This window comes from Bombus vancouverensis, chromosome 4 (assembly GCF_051014615.1).
Source record: "Bombus vancouverensis nearcticus chromosome 4, iyBomVanc1_principal, whole genome shotgun sequence".
In the NCBI taxonomy this organism is placed as follows: Eukaryota; Metazoa; Arthropoda; class Insecta; order Hymenoptera; family Apidae; genus Bombus; species Bombus vancouverensis.
The window spans coordinates 11,973,020-11,986,147 of record NC_134914.1 but is presented as its reverse complement, the minus strand read 5'-3'; the positions used below and the strand labels follow the sequence as shown (position 1 = coordinate 11,986,147).

The 13,128-nt window shown below is 29.8% G+C and overlaps 2 protein-coding genes across 5 annotated transcripts; one reads left to right on the top strand and one right to left on the bottom strand.

Moving 5' to 3' along the window:
- Nucleotides 1-101: 101 nt before the first annotated feature.
- LOC117156793 (thioredoxin, mitochondrial) lies at nucleotides 102-2,532 on the top strand. 3 transcript variants are annotated; one of them, XM_076618074.1, is made up of 4 exons: nucleotides 102-298; nucleotides 735-939; nucleotides 1,004-1,153; nucleotides 1,255-2,532. In XM_076618074.1, the coding sequence occupies exon 4, from the start codon at nucleotides 1,387-1,389 to the stop codon at nucleotides 1,810-1,812; it is 426 nt and encodes a 141-aa protein (XP_076474189.1). In that variant the 5' UTR covers nucleotides 102-298; nucleotides 735-939; nucleotides 1,004-1,153; nucleotides 1,255-1,386; the 3' UTR covers nucleotides 1,813-2,532. The 3 variants fall into 3 exon arrangements, with proteins under 3 accessions (XP_076474189.1, XP_076474191.1, XP_076474190.1); XM_076618076.1 differs by having other exon boundaries at nucleotides 986-1,153; XM_076618075.1 differs by lacking the exon at nucleotides 102-298 and adding an exon at nucleotides 337-464.
- Nucleotides 2,520-12,856, bottom strand: pcx (pecanex). 2 transcript variants are annotated; one of them, XM_033334122.2, is made up of 15 exons: nucleotides 12,506-12,856; nucleotides 11,971-12,217; nucleotides 11,537-11,815; nucleotides 11,083-11,435; nucleotides 10,863-11,006; nucleotides 10,537-10,781; nucleotides 10,204-10,463; nucleotides 6,796-10,106; nucleotides 6,252-6,713; nucleotides 6,039-6,183; nucleotides 5,701-5,959; nucleotides 5,275-5,628; nucleotides 5,068-5,192; nucleotides 4,721-4,998; nucleotides 2,520-4,639 (listed from the first exon to the last, which is right to left on the bottom strand). In XM_033334122.2, exons 1-15 carry the CDS (start codon nucleotides 12,656-12,658, stop codon nucleotides 4,358-4,360), a joined length of 6,897 nt encoding a protein of 2,298 aa, XP_033190013.2. In that variant the 5' UTR covers nucleotides 12,659-12,856; the 3' UTR covers nucleotides 2,520-4,357. The 2 variants fall into 2 exon arrangements, with proteins under 2 accessions (XP_033190013.2, XP_033190014.2); XM_033334123.2 differs by having other exon boundaries at nucleotides 5,068-5,180.
- Nucleotides 12,857-13,128: the final 272 nt, after the last annotated feature.

Below are 13,128 nucleotides of genomic sequence, written 5' to 3'. Positions count from 1 at the left end.
TGCAGGTTAGGCTGCCTATTTATATTATTATAAAAATATCCCTACATACTGCATATATATTTACTTAAAGTCCCTAAACTTGCTAAATTTTTGCTATTTTTTAATGAACAATACAAAGTTTATAAAAATTAACAATGTAAAATGTCTATAGAATAAGTTGGTTATTTCTAATTTTAATTTTTCGCTCTCGTAAATATGTGTAAATATGAATGTGAACTTGTATATACATATTATCTTATTAAAATATAAGTAGTCAACTTATGTTATAAACTTGTTTGCAACAATTTATAACTGAAAGGTACAGATTATAATGTAATTGTTTGTTGATGTTTAATTATCTTTTTCTGTCAGTACGTAATAAATGATTTTCTAATATTTTTTATAAATAAGTTATTGATATATAATATTATAATATAATATAATTGTGATATTTTCAAAAAATTGTAAAATATGAATAGATAAAGGTAATATATATACAAGAAAATATTCATATTTATTATGGATTTTATGCATATATTATTTAAATAACGAAAAATAATGATAAACATTCATTATTACAATAAGAATTTAAGTTTTTATATTTATATATCTTTATTAAGTTTCTCTTAGCTTTCTTATCTTATCAAAATCATTATTTAACATCTATATGTTCTATAATTCTTGTATTATTAATTCATTAAATTATATTAAACCATGTATTTATATATATAAATTTATGAATTTCTTGCTTTTAGTGGCATGACTAATTTGATATTTGGAGTTGGTATAGGATTGTTTCTTATTTTAATTCTTTGGGCTTTGGCTCTATTAGTATTTATTATTTCTTTAAAAATTGAAAAGAAAATTGGTACTCTTGCTATATTTATAGTTAGTATATGCACAATCGTTTTACTTATATTGCCAAGGGCATCAGAGAAATCTAATACCAGTGACAAAAAGGTAAATAATTATTTTAATATGAAGTTTTAATATTTATTTATATTAGATACATAATTTGTTACAGATATATGATCATCTATACATCTGGCGTATCTTATTACTGATATTATTAGTAATATCATCTATTATTAGTTTAGTGGGATATGTAAAATTTGAGATAACAAAATCTATCAGACCAGTTCGAATAACTAATTGGATCTTTTAAAAACCTGTAGTAAGTATTATTCCTTTGTTATAATTATTACAATAATGATATTCAGTTAAAGCAAGTTTAAAAGTACATTATTAATTGTTTCCATTTCTATGAATTTTCAGAATTTACTAATAAAACAGAAGTATTTCTTACTAACTATATGAGATAATTGGAGAAGATTGGTTTAGCCTGATCTTTTTATATTTAATATCTTTGCTTAGTTTGTGATATAGTAACATTTAAAAAATTATAAAATGTTGCGTAGCATTACTAAGCTTTCATCAACTCTAGTGAGATTTGTTTCTTCGTCATGCCAGAAGAATAAGCAATTTGAAATAAATAATAATAGTGAATTTGTTAGCAAGGTAATGAACAGTTCAGTACCAGTCATTGTAAATTTTCATGCTGAGTGGTGTGATCCTTGTAAAATATTGACACCTAAATTAATAGAACTCATAGGACCAATGGATAAACTGAATCTTGCTATTGTAAATTTGGAATCAAATCCAGAATTAGTACATATTTTTGAAGTAAAAGCCGTGCCAGCTATTATAGCAATTTCAAGCGGATTAGTAGTTGATAAATTTGTAGGTTTAACTGACTTAGATATCATAGAAAATTTAATACAAAAACTTACGAATACACCGAAGAATTCTGAAAATGACAAGGGAAAAATTTAATATGCATCTCATATATTATATAAAATTATTAAAATAAATAATTTAATACATTTTTTTAGTTTGAATTGAGCTATGCAATTTTGTTTCATTGAGCAATAATATTATGCGATGCTAGGGTAAAAATATGAAATAGTAATTTCAAAAAAGATAACATTTTTATTTTTTTATTTATAATTTTTATAATATCTTGTGTTAATTATTTTACAAACACTTAGTAATTTGTTATATATATCAATAATATTATAACATGGCTATAAAATGATTTTTGAACTGATTGTGTATTACATACAATATGCTATATTAATTAATATTAATGGCCTTTTTTAGTCTACCATTTCGTGACATTAACTGTACTTATTGATCTAATCCTAGTTTAAAACTGAAGTATATTTCAAGGAACTTACTTTCTTTGTATAATCGCTATCGCTATCTGTATATCTCTTATTGGAATACAGTTAATGAGATTAACGTGATTTCAATAAAATTCGTTTAAAGCACGTTATGCAATAAAGTTAACAATGGCTCATTAAATAATGAATGCAAATCTGAGATGATAAAGCATAAGTAATGCAAGGATTTAAAACAAACTGTTATTTAGTTTGACTTCTAATTTTATATTTATTTTTAATTTTGAAGCAATTCTGTACAATCTATGTATGAAATTACTGTTAATTACAGATAGTAGGCCAAAGATTTAATAAAAAACATTTAATTCATGTATTCCCTGGTAAAATAGATTTTTTTGTTCCTTGGCAGCAAGCGATACATAAATGTGTACCAACAATTAAAAGACTAGCTAAAATTTTTTTATCAGTCAGATGCTTTCAAAAAACACCATAATAAGGCAATGCTGTGATTCCTTGGTTACTTGCAAAACTTTTTATCTTTTGTGTTAAATATATTTAAATCTTTCTCTATTTTTTTTTCTTTTTTTTTTTAAGCAAAAGAGTACTTTATACTTTTGCAAGCAACCCTATCATTCTTATTAGTTTAGTAATCAGTATATATTTTAATATGTACAAAATTAGGTGAAAACTTTCAATGAATCACTTTCGTAAGAGAAGAAATGATAATAAATTTATTTTTCTTCTCCGGATAAATATTGTGGTGTATTTGTCCGCAATAATATTTATTACGATATTTGGTTTTGTTTGGCTTTATTATTATTAATTATTATTCCCAATGAAAATTATAAGAGGCATATATCAAATATAAATACACCATCATAGTTATCCGGATTGTTATACAATAAAGATATACAAGTGAAAGATTGTGGAGTTACATTTAACACTAGTATTAATGCACCGATATGTTTTGTAGAGGCAATCTCATGGCCCCACAAAATTACACATTCAGTAAATACATTTGGACGCTTTAATCTTGCAGAAATGTTATGCATATATATATTTACAACTTATATATCAAATAGTTTAAAAAAAATGTAACAAAATGTAGAAAAACACGAATGATATATACAAATTTCTTCTGATGTTACTTGTTGTTATTGAGCATATTCGATACTAGTAATATAGAAATACGTTTTTCATTTTTTAATAAATAATATAATTTGTAATAACTTTTATTCTTACATTCTAATTGACTCTTAGAGATTCGTTATAAATCGTACTATTATAAATTCAAAATAAAGATACTGTTCATTGAATAATATTGTTAAAAGTTTTAACAATAGCAATTATTGGGTTTATCTTTTTTAACTTTACCTTAGATTGTTGGTAATTGAAATAATAACTTTGCAAATTGAAGGTTTATGATTTCATTTTATAAAATTATTAACAATGATATAAAACAGAACGCAAATATAGCAAAATTAATATTTAAATATATTCAATATTATTACATTCTATACTAACAAAAATAATAGTTTAGCTAGTTAACAACAAGTAATATCTAGTTTTCATCGCTAGTAAATCATCTAATCATTATATAATACAGAATATAATACAACATGATACAATTTACTTTGCATTGAATAACTTGGCGATTGACATTAGTCTTCTCAGTAAATGTGTAAGAAGTAATAATTCTTTAATTGCTATAGTAAATATTAACTGCTTCTTGTATAAGTTTTGGAAATTCATCTTTTCTGAGAATATTTTAAAAGAACTGTATCTATTGGAAAATCATTACAATGAAAACAACACAAATACGAATGGTTAGAAAAGAGATATCGAGAAAATGGAAATTTTAGAAAAATCGTGTAATGAAGAGTACTCTGTAGCTATATGTATATGTATATGTATATGTGTTGTGACATACATGCGCTGACGCACGAACGCATTCTTTCTTTCTCTCTTATATATTAGAATTAAGAAACTAGTGTTAAAATTCGTCGCTTTTTAGTATTTACAATTTCAAGAACAATCTTTCATCAAAAACCTTTGTATTTATTATTTTGTAACTGGAATGAATTCTTTATTTTTAATGCATTCTTATCAGTATTTACGATGTATGACGTAGATTCAAAAAGTGACTGTATGAAAATCGCCTTAATGTATATTACTGCAGAAAATTAAAAAATACTTCATCATACTTCTGCCCCCAAATCTTTTACACCTTGTTCCGCTATTGGAACATATTTATCATCAATTTTGACAAGTAAGATAACTTTATCTACGTGAGACCGCCGATTGGGATCACGATGATTCGGAGACCAACAATGAACAACGCATCCTTCCATACCTCTTTCAGGTACCCAATGCTGCCATCCAGATCTACCACCCTGTTGTCTCATTCTCTCATCTGGCCAAATTACGTCTATGCGGCGACCCAAATTAATAGCATCATAGACTTGGTTAGGATCTATGATCTGATAACAGATAAATATACATAATTTTTTATGAACTAAAGAGAGAGATGTGTCTCAAAATAAATTTTGTTTTCTACTTACACGTACTCGTTGTAAGATTTCATCCTTTTCGGGTTTATTTATGAAACTCGTTTCACATTTCGTTTCAGTTTTAATATCACTATTGCTAAGAAGACCGGCCAAACTAGCAAGTGTCGAAGTTGTAGGTTTTCCAACTGAAGCCAAAGATCCTCTGTTTCCACCTAAAGATCCAGTGTTTGCTCTTCCTAAAGAACCACGTCCAGTCGATCCACCAATTTGACACCCAGAGTCTATGGATTGTGAACCAGATGTATTATGACCTGTTGATTGTCCATAACCTACATAAAAAATTTTATTTTTATATTGTAAAGTCATCAATGTAGATGATGTATGATGATTGGAAATACCTAAATGAATATTATATGTAGTCATTGCATACACTCCATCATTTCCAAAGCCCCCATCATCTTGAGATCCTGTCCCTCCTGACGAACAACCCTGACCACACCTTCTTCTGATTCTATAAATAATACTTGTAATAATAATAAATTTTATGAACTTTTCATTAATAAATTATGGTTTATATAATTATATGACATAATAATAAGACATACCTTTGCCATAGTTTTAAGATATTGCTTTTAATTATATCGAGACTCAAAGGTCCACCGATTATGGAACATAATTGTTCATTAGTCTCTGCATAACTAGTTATTAATGGTGAAACGTAAATCGGGTACCCAATTGGTTGATCACAGGAACTATTTATGATGTTCCTAAGAGCTTGTTTAGCATTTTGTATAGAGCCGCGCTCAGGATTCCTATTTCTCAAGTAAACTAACTCTTGTTGCTGCCCAGCCCATAAGCCACGAACACATTCACGATTCATTTTAATCACCCGAAAACTTAAAAAGCGTTTGTTAAGCATTATCACCTTATATTCATCAATACCGTCATCAAGTACATGTCTATAAATAGAAATAATGAATATTAATAATGTAATAAATCAACATTTTATAAATGTCGCATTGTTAAAATACCTGAGAGCTAAAAGACTGGGTGCACCATTTAAGACAGCATTTCTCCACAGTGGATCCGCTTCATGACTAATCACGAGATTTTTATCATGGCTATCTATAGCTTCATAAAGAGCAGACGGTTCACCATACTGCTCTGGACTCATGAAATGATCTTGATGTAGTTTTAATGCCATTCTTACACCTTTTGCCACGACATTTCGTAATAAATCTACGTCATATAAAACCCATTCATCTCGAACAGATGTTATACGGAAATCTCCTAAATATATAAATGTACTTTTTAAACATTGCTCTTAAATGTAATCAATTTTTTCATTATTTATTATAAAATAATGTACCTTTAAAAAGAGCATGTAATCCATATAAAAAAAATTCAACACTGGAAACCGTGTTATGAGATAATGCTCCTAAAACACGTCTTCCCAAAAGACTTAAAGCAAGACATAAAGATACCAATGACGAATTTCTTGATTTGTCTAATGTCTAAAACAGTTATAAATAAATAATGCTATACAAACGTTAATATAATGTATATATATTTGAAAAACTACCTTATCTTGTTTAGTAACGCAATACTGTATCCAATCCAAATAAACATTACAGAAACTACTTCTTGTGATGCCGCATGTTCGGATATCGTAATCTTCATGAATGCTCAAGTTAAAAACTGGATCCAAATCAACGAAATTTTTGTCAAGCGTTATTTTTAGGGCGTCCGAAATATCAGAATTCTCCAACCAATATTTCAGTTTTGGTGATTTAACAGCATAGAAAACAATACTTTTCACATAGTAAGTAACTAGTACTTTACGAAATTCAAACACTTGGAGCATAGAAACTGCTGAATTATCTGAGATCGAGTATCCTTCTAAAACGTATTTAGCACTTGCAACTTCCCAAGCTAACCAGCGTTGACTAAAAGCTGCGTTTACACTTAATACGTTTGAAAAATGACCCATTTCACAACAACAACAATTGTCATTATCTTCAATTCCTTCAGTGATTGCTTCTACCTAAAAATCAAAGCATTTGCAAATTTGAGCGTGTTTGTTATTTTGCTTAGAATTTTCAATATCTAAAATAATATATATATACTTCTCTTTGCTGACAATATGTTCCCCTGAATTCAAGACCTCTTAATTGAAAGGTTACTAGACCGTTTCCTAATTGAACAATATGTACCAAGCAATTCAAGTAATCAGATGCTAGTAGAAAACAATCGCCTTGTTCCACATTTCCCCACCGACCAAGGGCAAGGTCTCCATACAGGCTATGTTGCAGAGATCTTGTTAATTGTTCATAGAAAATTGAATTCAAATTATTATCATCTGCCCCTATGTTTCGATCTAAATGCGAAGACATTCGGGTATTCGAGTGATCTACTCTTCTTGTCTTATAATCTCGTTCCCAAAATTTCACTGGACGTACATATGATGATATAAATATTGCACTGCCCAAAAGAGGATTTAAAGGAGTACTTAAAAGTGCAGATATCCCTGCTTGTAGGAACAGCATAGCAGAATGCGGAACGGAGAAAGGTTGGGCAAATGCATGAAACGCACTACCCCAAGTAATTTGCCAAGGTGCAATATATGTGACTACAAATCGTATTTTCAACAGTAGTTCATAAACTTTTGCGAAAACTATTCCTGTGATAAAATAGTCCACCAAAAATGTTTCACTGAGATTTCGAAAATCTAGTTTGAAGAACAGAACAGCAAAAATCAAAACCAAATAACGCGTTGATGGATCAGAGTATGCAGATCTTAAAGATTTTAATCCACACACAACTATAATCAATGCTCCCACACTTTCTCCAAACTTAGCTACAATTTTTGATGAACATTCTGTAAGTGCTCCCAAAAATACAACTGGATAGAGAATGTTTCTTTCTAAAAAGCACAGACAAACATATGCCTTTTCAAACCACATAATCTTCACAGGTTCACGAACTTCAAATTGTGCATATTCATGGCTACGTAATACCGGTCTTGATAAGCACAGCCATGGCAATTGTTTTCGAAGTTGTGGTACAATGTAATGTAGCAAAAGTCCAAGGCAACTTGCAATACCCCATAAAACTGGATTCAGTTCTGGTTGTAAGGCTGTAAACACAGTTGAACAATGGATTCCAAAAGATAGAGTACCTATCACTGCACAAACTATTAAATCATTTTTTAATCTTGCATTCACTGTTGCTTTTAATTTTTCAGGTAATGGATCTACCAATTCTGTATCTGACATTTGTTCAGTAAATTTAATTTTTACATGTTTTTTTCTTTCATAAATTCTAAGTTTTACTTCTTTGTATGTTGTAGGTACAGTATCTCTATGAGATGTATTCTCAATGATTTTAGCTTCTTTTTCTTCTGTATAAATTTCTGGAGGCCACAAATTTGTTTTAACAATGTCCCATATTACTGTAGGATCTGAAGATGATCTACTTAAATGGTAAGATATAGCGACTAATAAACCCGCAAAAATAGAGAATAAAATATGCTGTGAAGATTTAGGCTCTGTAAGTGCTCCGTAAGCAAATCCATACAATATAACAACAGTGACTATGCTGCGAGAGAGACAATATATTGAAGAAATTAAACTTGTGGTTGCATTTCCACCAAATAAATGGATATCTATATGTTCACAGAGATACATTAGAAAAGTATTAATTTGTGGAAGTAATCCGAAGGAAAATATAATAGGAAAGCATAAAAGAAAAATTAATAAAATATTACGGATCTGTAATAAAACATCATAATCAGTAATCCGTAAACCATATATTCGAAATTCAGATGCTTTAAAATTTCTCAAGGATTCATTAAAGATTAATATGAATCCTGAACACAATATATAATAAACAGGCCGAGAAAATACTATAATGCGATTGAAGCCATGTATTGGGGAAGCTGCATCAGGCTGAACGGATTTTAATAATGAATATTGACAGCCAGCAGTTACAAAACAAAGCATGAAAGCAAATATATCTCGGTAAAATCCTTGCTGGAGCAATACGAGACCCAATCCCGCAACAGCAACTGCTAAAAATGTCGAAATAATAATCTCAAATATTGTCAAATTTCGATCTAATAAGGCCAACAAAAATAAACGATCGAATCGCACTTTGATATGCGGTAATTTGCCAATTTTCCATTTATAGTAATATTGCTTGTCTTGTCTTGATTGTTTAGGTTTAGATTCAGATCCATCTAAGCCACCAATAAATCGATTCCAAGATAGACTTGTATTTATGTCACCCACTGCACACGTCTGTAATGTTAAGGCAGGCCTATCTCGGCGATTTGAATCTGTTGGGTAAATATTCAAATTGAAATATCCCAATAAATTTCGTAATCTTTGATTTCTCTCTGTCATTGATTCTATACGTGATAATATGTCTTGATGGAACTGATCTCGTTCTAAGGTTTCGAGTTCGTATTGAATAGAATTTCCATTATTTTGATGAATTTGATCACGTTCCGAAGTTTCCACTGGATTTGACGATAATGAATTTTGTGCTTTGGTTTGATTGCTTTCTGGACTGGACAGAACAGGTGGTGTATCTATTATAACACTCAAGTCAGGAGAATTCAAAGATAAACTACTATAACTATTACTCAAAGAGTCTATTAATTCCCAATTCGCATCATAATGTAAATTTTGATTAAGTTGCTGACGTAATAATGTATTTAACAATTTATCGTTATTGTTAGAAGGAACTTGCGCAGCTGCAGCAACACCAGATCCTTTCTCATCGAAGGTGTAAGCTAGCCAGCGGCCGTTTTCATCTCGAAAATAAGGTACAGTTGCTTCTACAGCATCGTTATGATTAGCAACTAAATGACATTCTTCGTTTGATATCAATCCAAATAAAGCAGTAAGTGGAACGACGTTATCATCTCGATTCCGATCTCGTGGTACACGAGTCGATCGAATCGAACATTTCAAAGGAACACGTCTTTTTCGTGCCGTTCGAGTCTCTGAATTGCGGCTTAATCTTAAATCTGAGACGGTGCTAGATTGACCTGGTAATTCTCGGCCAGATGTCAATAATGTAGCTAACAAGGAAGATGCAAGACTAAGTGTACTTAACTCGTTGTTTGAACCGCTAGTTTGCTCAAATCTATCAAATCTTCCATCTCTTCTTCTATCTTTCTCTCTTTTGACTTCTAATGTTCGTTTTAATTTCTGTCGGGTTTGTTCAGTAGTTGTAATATTATCATCTATAGCTTCTATTGCAGGTTTTGGACGGCTTTGTTTAGGTATTGCACCTTGATGACGTTTGTTATCTGTTTCTACTTGTGGAAGTAACATTCTTTTTGCCTCATTTTCCATATTCGATGAGTATGTTGTATATTCAAAAGGCATCATATTAGATGAACCAGAATCTGGTTCTTTACTATGTAATCCTGTGGAATAAAAATTTACAAATATTATTACTTTTTCTCGCAATTCTTTTAAAAATAAATACCCATTTGATATAAAAACTTAAAAGTTAGAACTTACCTTTATTTGTTCGCGATTCTATTGTACAATCACCACCTTCAAATAATTGATCTATTCCAACTATACTTCCAACGTTTAAAGGATCATCTATATTTTTCGATTTATCTTGTTTATCTTTAAACAAGTTTTCTAAATCCGAGAATTCACGACTGCTTTGGCTTGCATTACTGTATCTTCTTTTAACACTGGACTTTGGTTCTTCAATTAATGCATCACGAGAATTTGCAGAATCATTATCTACACCACCATCTTCATTACGTCTAAATATGAGGTCAAATTTAAGAAATTTATGGATTAATCGTTTAATATTTACTTTTACTATGTTTAATTTACCTTGAAAATCTATCTTCAAATCGGCTAGTACTAAGACTTCTGTCCCGATTAGAGGTAGCATTAGTTTCACAAGTCTTCCGAGTAAGTAATGGACTATAAGAATCCTGAAGACTAAATCCTCCAGAACTTTCATTAGCAAACTGTTCATCACTTTGTTCTTCTATAGGATGTACTATTTCTGATCCATAACTAAGATATGGTAATAATTGTAATTGGTTTTTTTTTAATGTATTTTGAGGTAATACCTTTAAAATATATACAGTTTTTTTAATATAATTTTTCATATAAACACATATATTACTACAATCATATTATCATATTGATACCTTTTTAGTATTAATTGTTTCAAGACTTTGCGGATGGAGAGGTAAATTATTGTCATCTGTAGTGTTTATATTTTTATTAGTAGCACCAATTGTTTCAAGACTTTGTGGATGAATAAGTTGTTGATGTGGCTTTTTTGTAATAACCTTGTAAATGAAGAAAGTATTTTAAATAATTACTTAATTATTCGTTTTTCCAAATAGAAAATTCCTTCATTTTTACCTCTAAAGATTGTGGATGTGAGGAAATTTTATTTTTTTCCGTATCTTCTTTTTTGGATATAATTTCTAAACTCTGTGGATGATCATTCATTAAATGTGTTTCCATTGGAATTGAGTTAGAATTGAGACGCCGAACACTTTGGTTTGATTTCCAGTAAGGATAATCATCTCCATGGTGTTCCAATTCTAACGAACTTGTTTGTTTTATTTGACTTTCAGAACCTGTTTTACCAAGACTACCCTGTTTGGAATGACGATTTCGTGAATCTTCAGATGCATGTCTGCATAATTTTCTTGAACCTTGTCGATCCTCTTCAGTAATTACAACACATTTCTGTCTTTTTAATCTTCTTTCTATATGTATTTGAAATTTTCCAAAAGAAATATTAATATGTATAAAAATAGGGTAATATTGCATTATAGAGGTTATATCATAAAAATTACAAAATTAATACCATTTATTATATTTCGAAAACATGGTTCATGATATTGTGCAGAACCTAATTCTGTTTCGTGTATATTTATACTAGATACCATTGGTTTAGTTAGCTGTTGTGCTTCTTCTGAACTTTCTGAGCTATTTTTTCTATGAATTTCTACTTTTAAATCTATAGTTGAACTAGGCTTATCTCGATTATATTCAGATGTTATACTATCTGCATCTGCATTTTGCACATTTGATTCAATAAAAGAGTTACGTGATGAGCATTCTACAGGTGGTGTATCTGTTTTTCCTATGTGTAAAAATAATAAATTGATAGCAAAATTTTAAAAATATAATTGATATAGTTTTAAAAGTTAATTGTATCAAATGTAAAGATTAATTTTAACATGTAAATGGTAAAGTTAATAGATAGATTTAAAAAATAAAAGATGTAGTCTATAATACCACTTAAGACTTGCAGTTCTATTCCATGATCTACTTGTTCCTGTGATTGTTCCCTGCATTTATTATGCACTGTGCGTCTTTTTTCACTTTCTGATCTTTGTTGGCTAATAGCTTGACCTGATTCTTCTAAACACTCAGTTGTATCATACATGCAATGAAGTGTATGGTTAACATACTTTATCGTACCAAAAAGTGCTCCAATTGAAGAACAATATGCTATCCAAACATATAACGTTGGTGGAAAATACTATAAAATAAAGAATTGTCATCTTCAAAGTTTATATAACAATTATATGGTATCTTTAAGCGTACAATTATGAAAAACTTATATACATACATATGCATTTGTATACATATGATATATACATATGCATGTATATGTACACAAATCAAAATTCATAAAGTCCAAATAACAAAACTCAACACATGTTATGTAAATCTACCCGCAGTTAATGTAAACACATACAGTTTATGTTATTTAACTAAAATGAATGACTTGCAACTAAAATTAATGCACACATATAAATATACTTACAAGATATATAATAAACGGTAAACAAAGTAAGAAAAGCCAAATGTACAAGTGAAATGTATTTGAAAAAACGTCGAGACGAGGATCGTAAAACCAGCCTCCTGTCAGGCTCGCCCAGACGCCTTGTCTTAAAATTTCCAGCATTTGAGAACCCATACCAATTGCAAAAGTGCTCCCTCACCATCTTCCCATCACTTGCTGTTTTACAGCTTTATTCGTAGTCTGTCTTTTCTATTTGAAAAATTGCGTGGCAAACAATAAGGCGATACATTTTATCTTGGCTTCTTAATCAATGGATTTCGCGCACACGACTTACTGACTTTGCAGCCATCTTCACATCTCAGATGATTTTGAACATGAACAATATGATTACATATATGATCAAGCTTCTATGATGTTTTGCAAAATTACTTTACACGAGTCGTTTATCGACATTTATTATAATTGGCAATAATACAAGTGAAACTCATCTAGTATTGTTCAAATATTTCCAATATTCGTTAAAATATATGCTTTAATTGATTAATTGTCCGTGGTAAATATAGTTTCTTGTTGGACTAATTCGCGATCATCATGTTGCGGATAAACCTTATACAATTCAAATATCATAAGCAACCTTTCGAACA